At 39.0% G+C, this 25817-nt stretch overlaps 1 protein-coding gene across 1 annotated transcript in view; it reads left to right on the forward strand.

Moving 5' to 3' along the window:
* SMU1 (transducin family protein / WD-40 repeat family protein) overlaps window positions 1–25817 on the forward strand; it is a 56702-nt gene that overhangs the window by 27534 nt on the left and 3351 nt on the right. The window contains exons 9-14 of the mRNA XM_088961869.1: window positions 5108–5203; window positions 16240–16367; window positions 16593–16719; window positions 16826–16885; window positions 17052–17159; window positions 25641–25741. Coding sequence (XP_088817995.1) covers window positions 5108–5203; window positions 16240–16367; window positions 16593–16719; window positions 16826–16885; window positions 17052–17159; window positions 25641–25741 — 620 coding nt within the window. The remainder of the gene's footprint in view (window positions 1–5107; window positions 5204–16239; window positions 16368–16592; window positions 16720–16825; window positions 16886–17051; window positions 17160–25640; window positions 25742–25817) is intronic.

Raw genomic sequence — 25817 nt, forward strand, 5'->3', positions numbered from 1 at the left:
ATTTGATTTGACTTGTATTTGTGTTTTAGACTTTTAGTATGCTTATAGGTGTTACATTAACACCTGATTAGGATGTAATATTTTTTTTTCAACTGTTGATCTTCAGATTCCAATCTATTTACTTTCCATGAACCCAATTCCAGCTGGGATGGAAGCCTTGATTGAAAAGAAAATGAGAGAATTCTTATGGAAAGGTTGGAAGGACAATAAGAAGATTCATTTAGTAAGCTGGGGAAGGGTCTGCAGGCACAAGAAAAATGGAGGTCTAGGAATCTGAAAACTGAGAGATCTAAATATTGCTCTTCTTGGCATGTGGTTTTGGAGATTTGGGCAGCAGGAGAATAGCTTATGGAGGAGGGTTATTAAAGCAAAATATGGTCTAAGGAATGGAGGATGGGAGCCAGGTGAAGCAAGTCAGCCTTATGGTTGCTTGGTATGGAAATGGATAGAGAAAAGCTATAGCCAGTTTAGCAAAGAAATCGGTTTTGAAGTGGGAAAAGGAACCAGGATCAGATTTTAGAAGGATTGTTGGTGTGGAGGTAGCTTGTTGAAAGATGATTTCCCAGAACTGTTTGCAATAGCGGTGGATAAGGAAGCAAAGGTAGCAGACTATTTGCAGCTTTTCAGTGGAAATTGTGTTTGGAACCCCTTATTCAGAAGAGCTTTAAATGACTGGGAATTTGAACCTTTTGCTCGTCTGCTGCAAAAGCTTTATAGTACTAAATTTGATCCTAAAAGAGAAGAGAAGAGTGTGGCTGGGTGGGAAGGATATGCAGTTTTCTGTCAGCTCTTTCTATACCAAGCTTACTAGGGAAGGAGTTTTGGAGTTTCCTATGGCTCAGTTTGGAAGGAGTACAAATGCAAATATGTAGAGTGCAAAACCTTATATTTTGTATTGTTTTGTATGTATTTGCACCATACGTATTTGCATTTGTACTCTTTCCAAACTGAGTCTATAAAACTAATCTAGTGCAATCAAATCCCCTAAAAAAATGCTTTTTTCCTATGGTTAGACTATTCCAATAAGATTCTGACTAAGGGTAATCTTTTGAAGAGAGGTGTGGGAATCGATTCTTCAGATTGTGTTCTTTGTAACAGAGAGGAGACTGTTGACCACCTGTTTTTTCATTGTAATTTCTCTTATAGCATCTGGGTGAAAGTATACAGTTTGTTTGCCTGCAAGGGTTGAAATTATACTCTTTGCTCAGCAAGGGGTGAAAGTATACTCTTTGCTCAGCAAGGAGTTACAAGACAACCTGTTTTGGGATTCTATGTAACTTGGGTATAAGGAAAGGGTTTGTCTACTATATATTCATGTTGTACTAAGCACTGCTGTCACTATTTTCTTTTGAATGAAACAAAACTAATTTTTTGCTGATAAAAAATGTAATATTTTTTTAGCGAAAATGTTTACTTTTACTAACAAAATTTAAATAATTAAAAAAAGCTAAAATACCAGATAAAAGTTGCAAAAAATAAAAAAATTATTCAAATTGTATAATTAAATAAATACATACTTATATTTTAAACTATATGTTTTAAAAATTCTATTAGCTCAAATTTAAATATATAAACATAACATATAAAACATATTCCAAGTGAAAATGTAAAAACAAAATTAAATATAAAATATAAAACATATTCATGCACTCAACAATTCAAGCCCGTGAAACTTTCAATCTCTTTATTTCTTTCCCAATCGCATTTACTCTAATTCTATGAACCCCTTGACGCAAGGCGAAACAAATCCATGCTAGAGTCTTGAATCCATAATTCATAATTAAACTTTGATTTTGTAATTTAACGATAATTCCTTATTGTTTAAAATGTCTTGTCTTAAGAAGGATGATTATATGATATTAGCAAAAAGGGGGGTTATTGGAGCATTGACAAGCTTAGAGCCCTTTGACCCGATCACGAAGCTTAAAAAAATAAGTGCAACATTTAGCTAAGGTGCATGCTTGGGCTGAGGTGCAAGGTGCACTAGGCACACATTTATTTTTTAGCTAATTGTGATAATTCTCTCCAAGTGTAATTTTTTCCTAGAAGAACACATGTATAATGCTGTAGAAGTTCTTTTTGTTGTTGTTTTCCTCAAGAAATGCTGATGTAGTTGGAATACCCCATCAGACTTGCAAGGCCTTTTTTTCCCATATCTTTTCAGGTGGCGGATAAAAAGGGGAAGGACAATGTGGAGAGGACTAAGGGCTGCAGTATGTTGGACACTTTGGGAAGAAAGAAACTCCAGGATATTCTCAGAAGCTAAGAGAGGAGCAGCAGATCTGTGGGCTATCATTCATATTAGGGCGGTACAATGGCTGAAATCTTTGGAGCTCTTCACAGATTACACTGTGGATGACATGTTGAGGAAGTGGGGTGAAATTGCAAATTGCACACAGACTAAGTCAGTAATGAGTGTGGTTTGGACCCCTCCACCTAATGGATTCGTGAAACTAAACTTTGATGGGTGTAGCAGGGGAAATCCGGGACAATCGGGGATTGGGGGTGTTTTTAGGGATGAAAATGGGGTCATTTCTGCTATGTTCTCTGCCCCAATTGGAGTGGGTGACTCCCTTAGAGCTGAGATCTTTGCAGTTATGGAAGGAGTACATAAAGATAAGGAGTTGAACATCAAGAAACTCTTAATTGAAGGGGATTCAGAGGTGGTGATAGGGTGGCTGATTAAAGATCACAATGGCTTATGGAAGTAAAATAATGAGAGGAGGAAATTCAAGTGGCTGGTGCGGGAGATGGAAGTTAAGATACTTTGGGTTAAAAGATCGGCTAATTCCCTAGCGGACGGTTTAGCTAAACAAGGGGCAAAAAGGGATTCGCTTTTTTGGACTAAGCTTTTCAAAGGTATATTTGAGGCAGTGTTTTAAAGTGAAAGACGCAAAAAAAAAAAGGGTGCAAGGACCATTTTGCGCCCAAGGTGCAAGGCGAGGCATGCGCCTAAAAAGCCAAAAAAAAAAAAAGAATGCAAATTATAAAAAGTATTAAACACATTATATTAATTAAAAATATAAACTTAAGTTTTAAACCTATTATCTCAAATAAAATTTTATAAACATAACATGTAAAACATATTTAAAATGAAAATTTAAAAATAAAATCAAGCATAGCATATAAAACATATATTTTATTGATAAATGAAACATATAAAACATATTCAAGCATGTAAACTCTTAATCTCTTTATTATTTTCCCAATTGCATTAATTCAAATAGGTAATGTGATGTTAAACATTATGCATTCTTGATTCTATGAGTCACCTTTGTACCAAGCCCCTCGAGGCACCGAAGCTCCGAAAACCCCATTTTTGCTAATGTTGCTCATTCATTCGTCCTAATAAAAGGTATTTTTAAAAGAAACTTAACGTTATTAAACCTTTTTTATAGGGATTAAGAATTTAAGACCTTGATATAGACTTGTTTGGGCTTGCCTTGAGGGGCTTGGTTGGGCGTCTAGGGGCTCCGCACCCACCCCAACTGCTAAACAGAAAAAAGAAAAAAAAGAGAAGAAAAAATGCACAGTTTTTCAAAAGGCACACGCCTGGGCTGAAGCACAAGGTGCACTAGGTGAACTCCTTTTGAAAATACTCTGCTTGGGACCTAGGCGAGGCATATATTGTGCGCCTAGGCATGCCTTTTAAATCACTGATTTGAGAGGCATCAATAGGGGTGCAAGTTGGGTGCGCTGGGCCAGGTTTAAGCTCAACCCAGGTCCAATTCTTAGGTCTGGGCCCAAGGTCAACCCCGAATTACCCAACCTGGGCCCAGTTTGCACTGAAATTTGATGCACTCAGGTTGGGTTCAAGCCTGGGTTGGGCTTGGGTTGGTCAATCAGCCCCTTGAAGTGTGGTCTCCCCCAATGGATGGGTGGTTGAAATACTTTTATGGTAGTAGTCTGGGCAATCCAGGTCCTTCAGGAATTGGAGGTGTGATAAGATACGAGGGTGGTATTATATGTGCTTTGTATTCATGCCCAATTGAGCAAGGTGATTCTGTAAGTGCAGAATTCTTTGCTACAGAATTTGGAGTAAAGGTGGCTAAAGGTAATAGGAATTGGAAGGTTGGTTCTTGAAGGTGATTCGAAGTAGGTAATTGGGGTGGGGGGTTAAATAAAGGTGAAGGGGTGATTTGGAAGCTTAGAAATGAATTGATGTGCTAAAAATGACTATCAAATGATATGACAATTCAAATCAAGTGGGTTAGGAGATCTAATAGTTTGGAAGATGGTTTGGCTAAACAAGGGGTTCAAAGACAACATATGTACTGGGCTCAGTTGTAATATAGTTTGTAATACAGTTGGGTTGGTCTGTTTTTTCATAACTTTTTTGTAATCTTTTCTTTTTTAAGTTAATAAAGGAATGAATTTCTCTGTTGCTGATAAAAAAATATATATGTATATATATACATTTTTTAAGCTTTGTAGTGTATATTATATATATATATATATATATATATATGGTTTACCGAAAAAAGTAGGCATTTGTGGATTGATGCAATGTGTTTAGATATGCGTATATGTATATACATAGTCAGGCTGGGCTTGGGTTGGGATGAGGTTTGGTGGAGTTCAGGCTACCTAAGGACTAGACCTGGACCTGACCCAAAAATAACAAAACCCCAAACTTTTGGGCCCAGCCTGAGGACTGAATATCCAAGCCCAGCCCGTGTAAAATTACGGGATGGGTTGGTCCAGGCTTGGGTTGGGCCCACCCAAGTTGCACCCCTAGCCCCAAGTCTGGAACCACATAGTAAAGGCCTTGTAACAGTCATGAAGAGTAACTGTTGTTAGCCCACGGCTGCTACATTCCAGTTTCACCTATTGGACTGCTATTACATCATATTAATAAAGCTTTTCAATCATGCTAATTATCAATAAGACTTCTAAGAGACTTATGGATAATGTTCTTGATGCTAGTCCTTCATCGTTATCATTGTTTTCATTATTGCTATAGTCATCATTGCTACTACATTTTCTTCTTTTTTGGTTTTGCTAAGTTGACAGAATGTAGTACATATATTTCTCCTATCATATTCTAGTTATTAAGGAGAATGAAATATTTTAAATGAATTTACTGACAAGCTCTGAACTTGCGCAGGATGCTTTTATGATGCATGATGATGCTGTCCTTTGTGTAGATTTTAGTAGAGATTCTGAAATGCTTGCATCTGGATCACAAGATGGAAAAATTAAAGTAAGTTGTGGTTATGTGTCTTGGATTAAAGTGCATTTTTTTATTGGTTGCTTTCCCAAAAAGTGCATAGATATCCCAATTTCTATATAATACCCTTTTGGTTTCACATATAGATCATGTACACACTTGCATACTTCTAATACGAGGCTCAGGTGATTTCCTGTTAAAGCTGCCTTGTAGGCCCTTCTTGCTTCTCCTCTATAGGTTAAAGGTTTTTTTGAGAGGTTGCATTATACAAATCATAAATACTTGTATTCCTTTCCACTCGTGTATGTAGTAGAAATCACTGTTTGTAAATCAGGATGAATTCCTTGTGAGGAGAAAGAAGAAGATGAAGAGTTTTAGCAGTAGAGAAGAAAAAGAGAGGAAGGAAAGAGTGGGATGCTAACCAGAATTGAAATTAGTTCTGGTCGCCAACCCCTCTTTATATTTTATACTTAAAAGAATTAAAGATTACACCAATGCCCTTAGTAGGGTGGCTACTAAAGTAGCTGAACAATCACAACTTAAAAAACAAAAGCTAATGGGCCTAAAGCCCAACAACTTAAAATAAGAACAAAACAACTGGGCCCAATAACTAGAAACCGGCCCAACTCAACACTCCCCTTCAAGTTGGGAGTAAATGTCACACATTCCCAACTTGTGTAGATCATGCTCCAACTTGTTCCTTGCAACACCTTTTGTGAGAACATCGACAAGCTACAGATCAGAAGCAATGCATGGGAGACAAACTTCCCCAGAAGTCACCCTTTCTCTGATGAAATGTCTATCCACTTCAATGTGCTTAGTCCGGTCATGCTGAACTGGGTTATGGACATTGTTAATTGCTGCCTGGTTATCACAGTACAACATCATAGGTTCTTCTGCCTTTACACCATCTCTCCCAATAGGGAACGGATCCAGAGAAGTTTTGAAACTCCATGTGACATGGCCCTGTATTCAGCTTCAGCACTTGATCTTGTCACCACTGTCTGTTTCTTACTCTTCCACGAAACAAGGTTACCCCAACAAGGGTGCATACTTTTGAAGTAGATCACCTGTCATCAAGGCATCTTGCCCAATCTGCATCTGTATAAGCCTCTAGTTTCAACTGTTCATGATCAACAAACAATATGCCTCTGCCCGGGTGTCCCTTCAGATAAGCAAGAATCCTATCAACAACCTCACAGTGCTGGACTCGTGGAGCATGCATGTATTGACTTACCACACTAACTGCATAGGAAATATTTGGTCTTGTCATACACAAGTATAGCAGCCGCCCCAAAGTCTTTGATATCTCCTAATGTCTTTTATTGGCTCACCTTCTGATGCATTAATTCTGTGATTCTGATCAATAGGAGTACTGATTGCCTTTGGTCCAAGCTTCCTTGTTTCTTGAAGAAAATCCAAGACATACTTCCTTTGAGAGATAAAAATTCCATGTTTTGATCTTGCGACTTCAATGCCTAAGAAGTATCTAAGTTCTCCAAGATCCTTAATTTCAAATTCTTTGTGTAGATTCTTCTTCAAACAATCAATATCACTTAGGTCATTCTCTGTGACAACAATATTATCCACATAAACAATTAGGATTGACACCAAGGATCCCCTTTGCTTCACAAACAAGGTATGATCGGATTGAGTCTGAGTGTAGCCAAAAGCAACCAAGGCCTTCCTAAACCTGTCAAACCATGCTCTGGGAGATTGTTTCAAGTCATAAAGTGACTTCTTAAGCTTGCATTACCTTTCCCTTTTCAACATCACTGTAGAAGCCAGTAGGAAGATCCATATACGCTTCCTCTCGCAGATCCCCATTTAGGAAAGCATTCTTCACATCAAGTTGAAACAGGGTACAAGAATACGTGGTAGCAAGAGAAAGAAGTATCCGAACAGAGGTCATCTTTGCAACTGGTGCAAAGGTCTCTAAGTAATCAATGCCATAGGTTTGTGTGTACCCTTTTGCAACAAGTCTAGCCTTGTGCCTTTCTATTGCCTTATATTTTACTTTGTAAACCCATTTGCATCCAACAGTCTCCTTGCCCTTAGGTAGACCCACAATATCCCATGTCTGATTCTTAATTAAAGCTTCCATTTCTTCCTACATAGCTGTCTTCCACTCAGGTTTGGAGAGAGCCTCACTGGCACCCTTGGGTATAGACACAGAGTCAAGAGAGGAAAGAAAAACATGATAGGAAGGAGAAAGTGTAGTATAGGATAATTACTGTGAAATACAATGAGCAATACACTTTCTCTTCCCTTTTTTAAGGGCAATAGGGAGGTCTAGGTTATCTGTAACGGGATTAGTAGAATCAATGGGAATTGAAACAGTAGAGGGATCAAGAGGAATACCTGAAACCATGTCAACTGAATCTGGAGTCTCCAAGGAACTGACAGGAAGTGATATGAATTCTGTTGCAGTGGAATCAACCTCCCTATGAAGTCTCTGTCATGAGTAGCACTGAGAAGCAGGACGCAAGGGAGGTGGTAAGGTAGGTGACACAGGAGGATCAGGCACAAGAGTGGACATAGGGACTGGAACTGGGAGAGGGATAGACTGCTCACTCACTTCCCCAAAACACTCCCCCTGAGAAGGATTCTTCAAGAAGTATGTGGACTCAAAAAAAGTGACATCCATAGTAACATACCGACTCCCAGAGACTGGATCATAGTAGCAGTATCCTTTCTGATTTTCTGCATATCCAAGGAAGATACACTTCTTTGCCTTCGAGTCAAGATTCGAGCGGTGAGGACCAAGGATATGTGTAAAGCAGACACACCCAAACACCCTGAAAGGAATATGAAACATTTCCCCTTAGGAAAAAGAAGACTGAATGGGGTGTTGAATCCAAGTATACGAGAGGGCACCCTGTTAATCAAATATATTGCTGCGAGAATTGCATCACCCTAAAAGAGAACTGGAACTGTAGATGTGATCATCATGCTTCTTGCAATCTCAACAATGTGTCTGTTCTTCCTTTCTACAACACCATTCTGCTGTGGGCTGTAGGAACAATTGCTCTGATGGACAACACCATATTTTAACAGATATGAAGCAAGGTGTTTTTCAAAATATTCCCTAGCATTGTCTGATCCGAACACCTTTATTCGTGTTCCAAACTGTGTTAGCACCATCTGATGAAATTGCCTTACCAAGGATGGTACCTCATCTTAGGATCTCATCAAGTAAATTCAAGAATATCGAGAGAAATCATCCACAAATAAGAGAGTATCGATAACCACCCATAGAAGGAACACGATAAGGTCCCCACATATTAGAATGAATAACATCAAAAGAAGAAGAACACCTTTTATTATTAGATTTAAAGGAATGTCTACAATGCTTTCCAAGTTGACAACCTTCACACTTTAGACTTGACAAACTAACATGCTTAAATAGCTTTGGAAACAAAAGACTCAAAGAAGAAAAAGGCAAATGACCCAAACAATTATGCCAAAGCATAATCTGACCCACATACCTTGACTCATTATACCTGCTGACATGATGACTCTGATGAGGAGGAAGCACATCCAGGAGGTAGATTCCATTCACTTCACTAGATCCTACAAAATATAATGACCTGAAGAAAAATTTACTGAACAGTTTAGGTTCTTAATCAAACTACTAATAGATAACAAATTAGTGCTCAATCTGGGAACATGTAGGACAGAGGGAAGGGAAATGGAATCACTAATCTTGACAGAGCCCTTCTCAGGAATGGGAACATGAGATCCATCAAGACCCTGTCATTGCCAGAACAGAGTTTGTAAGAGGAAAAAATGGTGGAGCTATGGGTCATGTGCTTTGAGGCTCCAGGAGGTAGATTCCATTCACTTCACTAGATCCTACAAAATATAATGACCTGAAGAAAAATTTACTGAACAGTTTAGGTTCTTAATCAAACTACTAATAGATAACAAATTAGTGCTCAATCTGGAAACATGTAGGACAGAGGGAAGGGAAATGGAATCACTAATCTTGACAGAGCCCTTCTCAGGAATGGGAACATGAGATCCATCAAGACCCTGTCATTGCCAGAACAGAGTTTGTAAGAGGAAAAAATGGTGGAGCTATGGGTCATGTGCTTTGAGGCTCCAGGAGGTAGATTCCATTCACTTCACTAGATCCTACAAAATATAATGACCTGAAGAAAAATTTACTGAACAGTTTAGGTTCTTAATCAAACTACTAATAGATAACAAATTAGTGCTCAATCTGGGAACATGTAGGACAGAGGGAAGGGAAATGGAATCACTAATCTTGACAGAGCCCTTCTCAGGAATGGGAACATGAGATCCATCAAGACCCTGTCACTGCCAGAACAGAGTTTGTAAGAGGAAAAAATGGTGGAGCTATGGGTCATGTGCTCTGAGGCTCCAGAATCTATAATCCAAGGAGGTCCCTCCTTACCTGAAGTAGAAACTTAATTTGCAGTGGCATGTGAACCACCTGTGTGAGCAAAGGAAGTAGAATGAACTCCACCAGAACCACCTGTACCTTGCTGTCCGCCTATTGCTGAACTAGAATTGGCTGTATCCCGTTGGTTTAGAAACTGCCCATACCTCTCAAGTTTGGCCCTTACTGTAGTAGCTGCAACAGACTCCAGAGCAACTGTAGTAGGAGGGGCCGGAATGTCACCAGTGACTGCCATGTGAGCATTTACCTTCTTATTTTTGAGTCTATTTGCCACAAGATGTGGATGAAGCTTCTAGCAAGTATCTCTCGTGTGTTTAGGCTTCTTACAATAGTCACAGATCAAATCTTTTTTGTCTTCCTTCTTGACTTCACTGCCACCCCAGTCTCCACCTTGTTTAGGTCTCATAGTGCTAACCATGGCTGACTGATAAAACCTAGAATTTTTCATCATTACATTTCTCTTGCTCTCCTCCCCTGACACAAAGGCATATGCCTGGGAGAGGGTAATACTGTCCCTGGAAAGAATGTGATGTCTTGCCATATCATACTCGAAGGCCAACAAGAAATTCAAACACCCTATACTTCTCTAGGTGTTTCTGGTAGGCAGTTGCATCCTTAGTGGTTTCCCAAGCAAATGTATCTAAATGGTCAATCTCTTGCCACTGGGTTTTAAGGGCTGAAAAGTAAACCGCAATAGGTTTATCTCCCTGCCTTTTAGCAATAATCTGATTTCTCAATTGATAAGTCCTAGCAACATTCTCCCTCTGTGAATAGGTTTCTGCAACCCCATCCCATATTTCCTTAGCTGTATTTGCCCATAAAAGGTTTTTACTTATATGGGGGCAACATGGAATTACACAACCAAGTCATCACTATATAGTTCTCCTGTACCCACCGGGAGCTGTTAGTTTCGGGTTTCACTTATTCACTAGTGATATACCCTAACTTCCCACGAGCACCAATGGCCATCTTTGCAGATTGTGACCATTCTAAGTAATTTGAATCATCCAACTTAACTGTGGTAATGGTCCCAACCCGAAAAGGTCTCCAGCACCTCCTTCCATTGGTCCCATTTCACTCCCGAGCTTGTTTTCAACTCCGTGACCATCCATACTTCTCAAAAGGTGCAAAGAAAATTATTGTAATATGCTAGAAGATCAAATGAAACACTTTTGGAACCACCAACACCTTTCTGGTGCCCTAGATGGTCCTCCCACAAAAGATTTCTTTTCTGCAGGATGGGAGAAGAGAGAAGAGGCAGCCGCTCTCTCTAGAAACCTCCAAATCAGGCAGGACTTGAACCGCCCCCTACAGAAAACTCCAAGGAAACCTAAAAATATAGGGCGCCACTTCCTAGGTGAAAATTGAAGAGTCCAACAGAAACAAGACTCTCCCCCTTTTTCCAAATTTTCCTGATTTTGATGAGAAACCCTAGACCAGCTACAGGGCACATAGATCCACCAAAAAAATCCAAAAACTGGGCTTACCTGAGATCTTTGATCAGCCTCTTAAATCACCATGCAGTCGGCCGATCTAGGGCTGCATGAGAAAACAACTCAAGGGACCTTCGGCCTTGCTTTGATACCAAGTAGAAATCACTGTTTGTAAGGCAGGATGAATTCCTTGTGAAGAGAAAGAAGAAGAAGATGATGAGTTTCAGCAGTAGAGAAGAAAAAGAGAGGAAAGAAAGAGTGGGATGCTAACTAGAATTGGAATTAGTTCTGGTCGCTAACCCCTCATTATATTTTATACTTAACTTAAAAGAATGAAAGATTACAAGGATGCCCTGAGTAGGGCGGCTACTAAAGTAACTGAACAATCACAACTTAAAAAACAAAAGCTAGTGGGCCTAAAGCCCAACAACTTCCTAACTTAACAACTTAAAATAAGAACAAAACAACTGGACCCAATAACTAGAAATTGGCCCAACTCAACATATGCATCTTCTGTTTTAAGAGTGGGTATAGTATCAACCACCTTTTCTTATCTTTTCAGTATGTATGTGGGGTATTGAACCACTTTATCTCTCTATTTAGGCCATTGTGGGTACCACCAACAAATTCAAGTTGGTCTCATCAATTTCCTTGTTACACAAAAAGGCAAAGACTGATGTTGCATTGTACAGGAAATGCAATGTTGTGGAGCCTGTGGGGGTGGGGTGACGGAAATGCTTTGAGAGCAAGGAATTAATATATACATCAGCTTATAGAATTCATAATGTCAAAAGTATTATTGGATATTATCATGTGATGAACTTAAAGGGGTTTCCATGGATGAGTTAATGTGGGACTGTGAGATTGTTGCTGGAATGTGAAACAGAAGAAAGCAAAGAATGGTGAAATGGAGGGCCCACAAGGTGGGAAATTAAACTTTGAAGGTGCAGCTTAGGCAGCCCAGGGACTTAGCTATTGGAAATGTGGTTAGAGATGATGGAGGAAACATTTTACTTAGTTTCTTGGGTTACTACAAAGGCTTAGGTTTGCTGCAATTGAAGGAGGGACAGATCTACTAGTAGAAAGGGACTGCCAAATTATGGTTAGTTGGATGACATGAGGGGATAAACGCCATGAGCTCAAAAGTCTCTGGTTAGAGAAGCAAAAACCTTGGCTACAAATTAGAACTGCTCATTCAAATAGATTCCAGGAGGTGCCAACAGCTTGGAAGATTCTGTAGCTTGATCAGTGGTTCCAAGGGATAATAGGGGGTACACCAGGGTTAGAAGGAAGATTGTAGATATTTTTTCCCCATAACTTAGGGTGAATAGCAAGATGCTGTTCTTGAAGGGATGAGAGGTCCATCATATGGATGGCCTAACCCTGTAGGAAGGTTGGGCAAAATTTCAAAAATTTATCTCTTCCATTTGGGAATCGCATTCCCTATTTAGAAAATTGCATTTTCAAGGATCAATCTTGAAACAAACCGGACCAGATCTAAAATCAAAAAGGAGGAGAGGGATATACTTGATACGGAGTAGCAGTAACTCCCAATGAAGGTGTTCACGCCCAAGGAGAAAACCAAAACCATCTTCCACTGAAGATGACAGAGTGTGAGGTGAAACAGGATCAACAGGACGACTCTTAAGCAAGAACCGAATTTTTCAGCAAGAATGGAGTGGAGGATTGGTGAGCACGACTTCAGATTGCTTCTTCTACCAAGAAGCAACATCTAGAACAATTCTTGATCACTCCCACAAGTGGAGATCGAACTGGGTAGGGGTGGCAAGAACAGGGAGAACTCTGCACTTTTCTGTGTCTTGTCTGGTGTGTTTTGCATGTTTGCCCTGCTCTCTTATTTATAGCCTTAAAGAGACAACCTCCTAATCTGATTAGGAGTTTCCTGATTCAAATCTTTATTTGGACCTAGACTCTTTAAGTGATAAGGATAATCCCTTATCTTATCTACAGTTTAAGATCAACTTAATCCTAATCTGATTAGGAATTTCCTGATCCAAATCTTTATTTGGATCTGGACTCTTTAAGTGGATAAGACTTGTCCTCTTATCCTTATTTGCTGATCCAAACCCAGATTCGCCCCTGTTTAATTAATTTGATTAACCCATTTTGAAATTGGGCTTTAGGCCCATTAAGTTTATGTGCTTACTTAACCTCTTAACCTACTGCCCAGTTGGCTCTCTTTGTATGGTGTGGGACCCAAACATTGATCTATACATCAGCCACATGGGTTCAGCCTAGCATTTGTTACAAGGCCTGGCCGAATTCACTGCAGGAGACAGTGAACCCCTGAGCCCATCACTATGGACTCTTAATGGGCCCAACATTTACACAAAGTGGTCCTTGGGTCCAGCCACCTTATGAAAACCCAAGGACTGTGGGCAGAGATGCAAGATTAACCCATTAGGTATTACCCTCAATGGTCTTACACTTAACCTCTCAGCGCATAATGATCAAACACTGCCCGACAAGAGAGGACCTCTCCCTCGACTAACAATGTTGCACTCTCTACTCACATGGATCCCGGGAATTAAAACCTTTTGCAAACATTTTGAAACCATAATATATATATGTATATCTTTATATAAATATATTTTGCAAAAACAAATTTCAACGATTGAAATCAATTGTTGACAGTTTAGGTTTCCATCAGAGAGTGCATTCCCGATCATTCACTTTGTCCAACAAAGGGGCTGATCTTGTCACTATGATCATCCACTCAGATGAATTCTCGGACTGTCCCAACATACTGAGGTTTTGACCCCCTCTAAGGATCTCACTGATTGGCATATCAAAGACAATCCGATCCGACACCTAGTGCAGTACCATAATCGAGTTTAGGGTTCAGGTGTAACATTCCGGTTTTGCCCATTTATCTCCAAGGTCCAGGGCAATACTGGAATTTTGTTCCGGTTCAGGGTTTCAAGAGAACCCACACTACATGTACCTCAGGTTTCACCCTGGCAGCTGAGACAAGCCACCCCAACCAACTTGGCAGCACATCAGTGTCAGCCTTGGTAGGATAAATCTCCCCAGATCTATCCAACGGCTGTGAAGATTCTAAACTAACATGTTATTACACAGAAACACACCACAATGACATGAATCAATTATGTACTTTATTCATTTACAATAAATGTCAATAGATACATCAATCTGATTGAAGCTAAGGGCATAACTGTCTAACAGTTCTTTTTGTACCCTGAAATTTACTTGTCTGCATTATAGCTTATAGGAGCTCTTTTTTTTTCATACAAATGGAAATCACTTTTTTCTTTTTGACAAAGGTAAAGTATTGATATCGAAAATCACTTTATTGTTGCTGATAAGAAAATCTTATAGAAAGGACATCTTGAGTCCAATTTAGTTTCTTGGAAAAACTTTTAAAGAACTTTACATTTAAGATTATCATCATTGTCATCATCTATGCGTTGTTCCAACTGTATGGGATTAGCTACATGAATCTTCTTTTGCTATTCAGTTCCATATCCATTGTTAAATTATGGGCCCTTGAATCATTTTTTTTTTCTTTAGAGAAGGTAAAGTATCATTATATTAAATATAAACAAAATGTACAGCAAGGTGATGCCCTTGAATCATTCCTTACTACAATTCATGTCATTTTGGTTTGCCTCTAGCTTTTCTAGCCCCTTCCACTTTCAACTCCCATTTTGGCAATCATCAAGATCTTATTCTTTTTGGATACTACAGTGAAAGTCACACTAGAATATTTTTTTGCAAAGGAACTTGTCATCGTAACAGTTGATGATGGCCAGGGGCAGGAGGTGATATTAGGAGTTGATGTTATTCCATTAATTGGATATGAGTTAAACTGAAGGGGTGTTTTCTACATGCACATGCTATTTGTAGCACCAATAATCTTCATGGATTGTTGGGGTAAACAATTTTGTGGGGAGATGTATTTGTTCTTTTATGTTGGAACCTTGGCTTTGTCTCTGATACTAAACAATCTTCTGCGATTGTTATTGATTTGTTTTGCATCAGAGTGGTTCATTGGATATTTGGCTTGAGATGAGTTGAGTGGCATGTAGTTGGATTCCAGTCATAGGATGGTTGTTTATTTTATAAGCTAATCTGGATCTCTTAAGAGTCGGGAGCTTTCACTATACAGATACATGTAGTTGGTTTCCAGTCATGGGGGAGATATTATAGGTCATGAGGAGATGTACAGACTACATGAAAACAGCAAAGAAGTTGCGAAGGCAGAATTGTTTCACTATACAGATTTTCCCTTAAGGTGCCCGGTTTAGCCAAACCCTCAGCTGTAGAGTTTATCTCCCTGGGAATCCAGGTTAGATTTACAGTCAAGGTGTCCAAAATGTCTCTGGCCTCGGCTCGGTAATCTAGGTTAGAATAAACTTTTATTCCAGTTTATTGAGGTCTGATTAGTTATAGGTATTCTATTAGAGCTGATATTTTGGTCTTGCTCCAAGGTCTTAGGTTGTGTTATGGTGGAATGTGATTCTTAGATTGTCATTCGTTGAATTATGATGTCTTGGATAGTTGCTGCTGTCTATGGCATCAGACTTCGGCTTAGGTATGAACATCTTGCTAAGATGGGTGGTTTCCTAGTTTTGTACCTTAAGCTCAGTTTGGAATTGGAAGGGGAGTACAAATACAAATATGTAGAGTACAAAACCTTGTATTTTGTATTATGTTATATTTATTTGCACTGTGCATATTTGTATTTGTACTCTTTCCAAACCGAGCCTTAGCATCATTTTTACTTCAGATAAAATTTCTTATGATTAAATATAAAAGATGCTTTTTTTTTTTTTATATTTTTAGATACAGTTGGTTGTAAGAAAAAAAGGTAGAGAAATAACAAAAATCAAGATTTCAAATTTATGATTGTGTTCAGCAATAGCTGTCCAGCACTTCACAATCATCAAGTAGGTCATATTTTCTATGGTATTCTTCAATGAGCTTAAGTTTCTTTTGGAGGCATCATATAACCTAATGGAATTAGAGAATTTCCTTTTCAGCCAGTTGCAAATTGTTTATCTTGGCTGTCATTGAACTGTTACTTTATTTGAAACTGGTAAAACCTGTATGTTTCCAATATATGTTAATGTAATATCTTATGTAACTGTGATGTAAAGTTATCTATATTTACAGAAATCTGTTCTTTAGTCATGAACTTGTGAGTAACTTCATGGTCACTGTTTCAGGTATGGCGTTTGAGGACAGGCCAATGTTTGCGTCGTCTTGAACGTGCACATTCTCAGGGTGTTACAAGTCTTGTCTTCTCTCGAGATGGAAGCCAAATATTAAGCACTTCTTTTGACAGTACTGCAAGGTTTTCTTAGAATCATGAAAAGTTGTCCTATAACCTTTTTTGTAAAGTAACATAGACAGTAACACTCTAAGTCCACTGAAAAGATTTGAAGTTATGTTTAGTTATTATCTTGCCTTCACTTTCCGTGGTCCTTTTCTTTTTTGCATTGAATTTTGGTATATAATTATCACTATTTCTTGCATTCTCATGGAAAACTTGAATAGATTAGTGTGTCAATTAATGCAGAGTTCATGGCCTCAAGTCTGGAAAGTTGTTAAAAGAATTTCGTGGACACACATCTTATGTGAACGATGCTATCTTTACAAATGATGGAAGTCGTATTATTACTGCCTCTAGTGATTGCACTGTCAAGGTAGCTAACTTGTTGATCTGTCAAATCCTTTTTGTCCTCTAACTAACCAGATTTCTTTTGTTGCCTTCTTCTGCAACAAATGATCATCTTGTTGTGCTTATTACAGGTCTGGGACATGAAGACCACAGATTGTTTACAGACATTCAAGCCCCCTCCTCCTTTGAGGGTATGTTTTTTACTATAAAATTTGCATCTCCCTGGAGGTTGGAGTGCTTTTATTTGTTTTGCTTTCGTCATTGTTGGATTACTTTTATATTTCCTGTGTGCTTAGCATTTTTATTTTGCTTAGCATAGTTTTTTGCAGCTAACTGTTGCACAATTTTCATCACTAGGGAGGTGATGCATCTGTCAACTCTGTTCATCTTTTCCCAAAAAATACAGATCATATCATAGTTTGTAACAAGACATCATCAATATACCTCATGACTCTCCAAGGGCAGGTAATTATTCTCTATTCATACAGGATCAAGTGTTATTAGAGTATAATACTTGGTTAGATCATGCTTGTTTTGTGTAACACAACTCTCAAACTTATATATGAATTGCTGGTACTTTGAAAGTTTGCTTATAGTTGCAGGTGTATATGGAACTAGGTAAGTGATATAAGCTCTGAAACTAAGAATCTCTGTTTTGCATAGAATTAGGTTGTCTTTGGGTGAGTGGAAGAGGTTAAAATCCTTGACATGAATACTGAATAATTCAGGCCTATGCCAAGGCATTTCTTGGAGTAATGGTAAAAAAGGACAGCCGGCTGGAATAATTGGTGTAAGGGTTTAATGATGATGATAATGTTGATGTACATGTCCTTGGTGTATGTATCCTAATTGTACACACATCTGCGTGTTGCTGTCAGACATGAGAATGAAGTCTCAGACACACTAATCTTTATGGACCTCAACATCAGATAGGTCATGTACTATCATGAGAAGGGTTTCTGGAGTAATTTTTTCACATAGAATCATAGATATGCATTGCAAATAAAATGATTTCCTAGAAGAAGATGATACATATGGGGATCCTATATATGGCATTTAGATAATAGTTAAGACAATAAACATGTCAGAATTTATTGGTACATAGTTTGAGGGAATATTGTTAATTTTTATGTTCTATTTTCTTCTGAGTACTTTACATAAACATTTCTTTTATTTGTATAAGAAATAATGCATCAAGGTCTTAATTTAATTTCAATCAATGGAATGGTTGGTTTCCCTGATGAGCTCTTATCTTAGAAATTCCAACCAGTCTGTTGATAATAACATTATAAATTGGACTGGGGGGTGCTACCCCTTCAATGTGTTTCCTTTTGTATTCTTAGGAGCATTTTGAAGGGAAGAAAATTTTGAATTTTGTGTAACGAAACGGCTTTTATACTTGTGTATGTGGGTGTAAGTACTGGACCATAATACCTGGCTACCAGTGTAGTGTGCTACTGTGCATACCTAGTATATTGGTGGGCCTGTTATGTACTTGATGAAACATTGGATAGTGTATGGACACTTCAGGTGTATTCTATAGCATTAGTACCTAGCTTAAACAAAACATTGGATAGTGTAGAGGAGATGGGCCGAATGGCCCATAGACTGTCACTTCATGTTATGTTATGTTTCTCTCTGTTATGGGCCTTATTCTGGGCCCATACTCTGTAGTGTTCTGTTTTTTGTATTTTTCTGCCCACTCAAGGGCTTCTCTGTAATTTATCAAAGATTAACTTAAATAAAAGGTATTAGAGTGTTAGAGGGAGGATTAAGTTCGAACTCCTCATCCTCTAACCCTTCTTGCCGTAGTTCTCTCTCTCTCTCTCTCTCTCTCCTCTAATCTTCTCTTGTTAGTTTTTTCTGGTTTTCTAGCACAGTCCCTACTTCTAGGACTGTTTTTCAACTTGGTATCAGAGCGGGTCGTTACTTGGCGTGTCCCTCATGTGGTTCTAGTTCAGCCAACTGCATGAGGAGGTTCTAGGGCTGAATGTTTACAATCATTCGCTTGGTTCTTGGAGGTCATTGGAGGGTGCCCAAGTTTTCTATACACTTGGAGAAGGGTTCGGTGACCAGGAGGAATTAGAGAGCAAGTTTTTCAGCATGATTTGAAATTAGAGAAAAGGGTTTTTGAAGCTAGCTCAAAGAGCAAAGAGTTCGGCCTGGTTTGAAGTTCAAACCAGAGATACTGTAAGTTGTTTTCTCAAGATCTTTGCTGAGTTATTTTTGGTATTTGGGAGGACTGTTAAAGCATTCGAAGCACACCTCCATTCGGCCCACTGTTGCTAGACTGATTTCTGGGTTATCCTAGAAGTGTTGTTCGACTGTTTTTTGGGCTTCCAAACTGTTGAAAACTGATTTAAATTAAGTAGTACAAGCCTCTACTTTAGTTCAGATGTTTCTTGGGCCTAGACAAAGTGTTCTTGAAGTGATTTCTGCTTGTTAACAGTGAAGTGTTGACTGTTGCATGCATAGTGTTTGTAAAAGGTCCTCTTAGGTACTGTGGACTGTTTTCTTTGTTCTCCTTGGGAAATTATTGTTGGGAACCAAGAATACATATTGTTTGGAGGGCCTACTGATTGTTCCTTGAAGGCTGAATCATGGTTTCTTCTCTTTGAAAGTGCTACCACCGAACTTGGTTCTCACGGCTGTCAGTTCTGAATTGAATTTGTGGGTTGCTGTGTTTGCTATTATTTCAACACAATCTGAGTTCCTTGAAGTCAGATCACTTTTAAAGGCTTGCCGAAACCCTAATTGAAACTGTTACATAATGGACTACTCAGAAATTGAGAACAAGAGCACTGCTGAATATGAACATAATTCTGGAACTACAACTGATTCCTTGTTGGCTGTAACTACAGTTAAATTGGATGGAACCAATTTTTTGGCCTGGTCACAATCTGTGAAAATTCATATTTGCAGTAGAGGAAAGTGGGGGTTTACCTCTGGGAGCAAGAAAGCTCCCCCAGAGGATGATCCCTCTTATGAGAAATGGGTGCAGGAGAATTATATAGTGATTGGGTGGCTTGTGAACTCAATGCAGCCACAGATTAGCCAACATTACCTGTTGATGAACTCGGCTAAAGAAATCTGGGATAGTGTTGCAGAAACTTACTCCTAGAAGTTGAATGTTGCCAGAGCCTACAAATTGAGAAGTGATGTGAAGAATCTAAGGCAAGGGGAGAAGTCACTTGCAGCATACTTCTCAACCCTGAAATCTCTATGGCAAAAGATTGATTTGATAGATGCTGTGACATGGGATACCCCCAAGGATGCTGAAACCTACAGAAAATTGGTTGAAAGGAATAGGGTCTTTGAATTCTTGACAGGGCTGAACTCTGAATACGACATTACAAAGCAAAACATCTTGGCCAAGCAAGATGTTTCCTTATCGCAAGAATATACTTTGGTCAGTAGTTAAGAAAGTAGGAGACAAGTGCAGGTTCAAGGAGTCGGTATCAATGATCATTTTGCAAATATGGGAATTAAACCCAAAGGGGTTACAGGAGCTCACAGTGGCACAGGAAGGAAGGAGGTGGTGTGTGAATATTGTAAGAAGCCGAAACACACAAAGGACAAGTGTTGGAAATTGCATCCCAATCTTGTACCTATCAGATTCCAGAAGAAGAATGATAGTAGAAAGACATGAAGTGCATATGTAGCCACAAGCATAAATATAGAGGTTGAGTCTACCAATGCACAGTTGGCAGCCATGAAAGTTGAATATGAGAAGTTTGGAAAGATGATCAGTCAGCTTGAAGGTGTATCTTCATCATCCATCCCTTCTGGAAGTCCAGGCACCATTGCATTTGCTCACTCAGGTATAAGGGCTTCCGCTAACCATGCATCCACCTCAGGTAATCACAAAACCCCTTGGATCATAGACTCAGGTGCTTCTGATCACATGACCAATCTTTCCACTTTGTTTGTTTCATATGATTTACTCCCTGGCCGTGACAAAATCACCTTAGCTGATGGTTCTCTTGCCCCTATTTCTGGCAAGGGAACTGTCAAGGCTACAGACCCCTTACTCTTATCTTCTACTCTTCATGTGCCTAAATTAAATACCAACTTATTATCTGTAAGTAGCCTGACCAAGTCATTGAATTGTTGTGTAACCTTTTTCCCTTCTCACTGTGTGTTTCAGGACTTGAAGTCTCAGAAGGTGATTGGGAGTGGCCATGAAGCGAATGGAATATACTTGCTCGACACCTCTGGACAATGCTTTGATCATCCCAAGAATGTTGCTTTTGGTTCTACTTTTTCAGAGTCTGTTAGTCAAATTATGTTGTCATTGTCGGTTGGGTCATTTACCTTTTTTTGCTTTAAGCAATTTGTTTCCAAAACTGTTTAAGGGAGTCAGTGTGTCCAGTCTCAATTGTGAGTCCTGTCAGTTGTCAAAGCATTGTAGAAAAAATTACCCTGTGAGCAATAAAAGATTCTCTTTTCTTTTTCATATTGTGCACTTTGATGTGTGGGGGCTTTACCACTTATCCTCTATGGGGGGTTACAGATATTTTATCTTGTTTATTGATGACTTCTCTAGATTCACTTGGATATACTTAATGAAATCCCGGGATGAAGTCCCAAGACTTGTGAGGCAATTTCATGAGCTTGTTTTAACTCAATTTGATACCAGAATCAAGGTTTTCAGATCTGACAATGCAAAAGAGTATTTTGAGAAGAGTTTATCCTTGTATCTCTCTGACATGGGGGTTATTCATCAAAGCTCCAGTGTTAGAACCCTTGAACAAAATGGAGTTGCTGAGAGAAAAAATAGACATATTGTTGAAGTTGCAAGGAGCCTTTTGTTTGCCTCACACGTTCCCATAAGATTTTGGGGTGATGCTGTACTTACTGCTACCTATCTCATAAACTGTATGCCATCTAGGGTTTTAGGGTTTAAATCCCCCTTCTGTCTTCTTCATCCAGACAAGGATTTCTTCCCAATTCCTCTTCGTGTGTTTGGTTGTACCGCTATGTTCACATTCCAAGTGTGCAAAGACATAAGTTTGAACCAAAAGCCCACAAATGCATCTTCCTTGGTTACTCCCCCACACAAAAGGGTTATTGTTGTTTTGATCCAAAGATTGGCACCCGACATGTCTCTATGGATGTTACCTTTGATGAACTTTCTCCTTTTTATGGTTCCTCTCAGGAAGGACATTGTCCACAGGGGGAGAGTCTGTCACAAGTTTTTGCCCTTTCTCTTCTTGTCCCAGTTGAGTCTCTTGACAAACCTGTATCCTCACCAAATGAGTCAAAGGAGGATCAATCACTTCATACCTCTTGTCCTAGTGCTCCTATTTCTTTACCCCCTCGTCCTATCCATAATCCCAAAGTGTATCAAAGGCAGAGATCCAGGAATGAACAAGTAGTTTCCTTTACAACAGATGAGGCTCATACATTCCCAATCACAGATGAGATAACAGGTACTGCTTCAGCTCCTTTGGAATCATTCTTCCCAGACCTTGATGTCCCCATTGCTGTTAGGAAAGGGAAGCGGAAGTGTACTGCACACTGCATTTCCAAACACCTTTCTTATGACCTGCTTTCTCCTTCATACTTTGCCTATCTCTCTTCTGTTGCTTCTAACCCCATTCCTATGTCTGTCTCAGAAGCTCTTGGGATTCCAGAATGGAGAGATGCCATGGAGATCGAAATGGATGCTCTACATGCAAATGGTACTTGGGAGGTGGTGGATTTGCCCGAAGGGAAGGATCCAGTTGGGTGCAAGTGGGTTTTTACCATTAAATACAAGGCTGATGGAACTATTGAGAGGTACAAGGCCAGACTTGTTGCAAAAGGCTACACACAGACATATGGGATTGACTACCTGGAGACTTTTGCCCCTGTTGCCAAGATGACATCTATGAGGGTCTTTTATCTCTGGCAGTTCACTTTGATTGGCCTCTCTATCAGTTAGATGTAAAGAATGCATTTCTGAATGGTGATTTACATGAGGAGGTCTACATGTGTCTTCCTCCAGGGATGTATGGGAAAGATATGCAAGGAAAGGTATGTAAATTGAAGAAATCTCTTTATGGTCTTAAACAATCTCCTAGAGCCTAGTTTGAGAGATTTAGAGCTGCACTTGTTAAATTCGGCTATGTTCAGACACAGTCAGATCATACTCTATTTGTGAAGAAAAGTAGATCTCTAGCAGTGTATCTCATTGTGTATGTTGATGACATTATAGTGACTGGTGTTGATGCCTCAGGCATTCTGGCTCTTAAGTCTTTCCTCCGTACAGAATTTGAGATTAAGGATCTGGGGGAGTTGAGATACTTCTTTGGCATAGAAGTTGCCAGATCCAAGGATGGGATTCTTATTTCCCAAAGGAAATATGTTCTTGATTTGTTGTCTGAAACTGGAAAACTGGGTGCAAGACCAGCTGCAACTCCCATTGATATGAGTCACAAACTTTCAGCTTCAGATGGAACTTTGTTGGAAGACAAAGGGGTTTTTCAGAGACTTCTTGGGAATCTTCTGTACCTGTGCATGACTAGATCAGATATTGTGTATGTTGTCAGTTGCATTAGCCAGTTCTTGCATGCTCCTAGAGATACTCATATGGCAGCAGCTGAACGGATTTTGTGCTATCTGAAAGGCTCTCCAGGGAAAAGGAATCCTATTTACCAAGCATGGTCATCTGAAACGTAAAGCCTATACTGATGCTGATTGAGCTGGAAGTATTGATGATAGAAGATCTACTTCAGGATATTGCAGTCTGGTGGCTGGTAATGTTGTCTCTTGGAGGAGTAAGAAACAATCTGTTGTGGCCCGATCCTCCGCAGAAGCAGAGTATAGAGCCATGGCACATGGAGTCTCAGAATTGTTGTGGCTAAGGTCCTTAATGGAAGAACTTGGGATTGATATTGACAAACCCATGATATTGTACTGTGATAATCAGGCTGCCATCAACATTGCTCACAACCCGGTACAACATGATCGAACCAAACATATTGAAGTTGATAGACACTTTATTCGAGAAAGAGTCTCCTCCGACGAAGTGTCTCTTCCATTCTTTACTTCTGAAGGAGAATTGGCAGACTTTCTCACCAAGGGCATTTCCAAGGCAAGGCTTCATCATGACACTGGCAAGCTGGGCATGATTGACATCTATGCTTGGCTTGAGGGGGAGTGTAGAGGAGATGGGCCGAATGGCCCATAGACTGTCACTTCATGTTATGTTATGTTTCTCTCTGTTATGGGCCTTATTCTGGGCCCATACTCTGTAGTGTTCTGTTTTTTGTATTTTTTTGCCCATTCAAGGGCTTCTCTGTAATTTATCAAAGATTAACTTAAATAAAAGGTATTAGAGTGTTAGAGGGAGGATTAAGTTCGAACTCCTCATCCTCTAACCCTTCTTGCCGCAGTTCTCTCTCTCTCTCTTCTTCTTTAATCTTCTCTAATCTTCTCTTGTTAGTTTTTTCTGGTTTTCTAGCACAGTCCCTACTTCTAGGACTGTTTTTCAACTGATAGTGCGTTAACAAAACTATACCATACAAAATCTGCACATATTAGACATTTAATTAAAATTGGCAAGACTTAAGTCTTGAGAAATGACATTTAGCTTAAAAACTATATACAGCAGCATGATATAACCATATTATATGAGATATCTATACCCTTGTCTGTATCCGAGGTTGTAGGAAATGGTGAGTCATATCCCAGTTGGCTGTTTCCTGTATCAATCCTTTCAATATCTATGTCTGGACTATTCATCAAAAAAATATCTCTGTCTGGACTTTGTAGCTTCTGATTGATTGGGTCTGCTTTGGAAGATTTTAATGGGTTAAAAGTGGTTTTATATTTTATTGCCTCTGTTCTGGTGTAGGTGATAATGCCCTAAAGGTATTTTGTGTGTTTGAGTGCCCTTTTTTTTACATCTTTGTACTTACATATCCGAGATTCTGAATGAAGTTCCATTATCTTCTGAATGAAATTTTTTTGTTACTTGTTCCCAAAATCCTCAAGTAATTGCATGTAAACAATTTTGATTAAAAATTTGAGATGGTTGCTTCTTAAGGTTTGTTGTTTGTAGCCAATTGTATTAGAATTATTTTCCTCTGTAGTAGAAAGGACAGGGTCAGAAATAAAATCATATGAAGGAATCTAGGAGTCGATCCTATAGTGATAGAATGAGATAAAGCTGACTAAGGCTAAGTTTGAGAGTGCTTAAAAATAAATGCTTATTTGAATAAGCACTTATTTTGGGCCGGGACCACACCAATAAGCACTTATTTGTGTTTGGGAAATAAGCCCAAAATAGGTGCTTGTTCTGAGAATAAGCACTTATTTAGGAGGCCCAAAATTTGGGCTTATTTTTAAGTGTTTATTCAACAAGTGCTTATATTCCTTTATGGCCTATCTTGACCCGCCACGTCCTTTTAAAATACCTATACTACCTCTGTTTAAAATAGGTGTTTTTTCACCAAACACTCATAAGTGCTTATTAGAATAAGCACTTGTTTTTAAGCAATTATTCAATAAGCACTTATTTTTCAAATGAGCACGCCCAAACCTAGCGTAAGATGGTTTGGTCGCATGCAGAGAAGACCATCTATGGCACCCATAAATAGAAGCGATCTCTTACAAGTTGAAGGGGGTAGAAGAGCTAGGGGCAGACTGGAAAGGGCATGGATTGTAGTAAGAAATGATTTTAGTGCTCATAATTTAGCAATGGATATGTATCTATCAAAAGAAAAAAATTACAACGTTATGATGCTAAACTAAATGAAATGACGAAAAAGGATTCGTATGGCCAATGCCATATAGTTGGGAAAAATCTAAGATGATAATGACCTTGCATTTAAATAAACTGTTCAGATTTCCAATCAAAACTAAACTGTTTATTTCTCATCAATTTTATATCATTGTTTTGGCAGGTTAAGGGATTTATTATTGACAAAACATGGTGGTTTTCTGAATGTTTTGGTGCAGGTAGTCAAGAGCTTCTCATCTGGTAAAAGAGAGGGTGGAGACTTTGTTGCAGCCTGTGTATCGCCGAAAGGAGAATGGATTTACTGTGTTGGGGAAGATAGGTATTAGCTTAGATGTCTTGGGATCTTTCACTTTGTATTAGCATCTTTACCACCCTTTGGTTGTCCCCACTCTGAT

Source organism: Nelumbo lutea, chromosome 1 (genome assembly GCF_056320005.1).
Source record: "Nelumbo lutea isolate HS-2025 chromosome 1, American lotus-T2T, whole genome shotgun sequence".
In the NCBI taxonomy this organism is placed as follows: Eukaryota; Viridiplantae; Streptophyta; class Magnoliopsida; order Proteales; family Nelumbonaceae; genus Nelumbo; species Nelumbo lutea.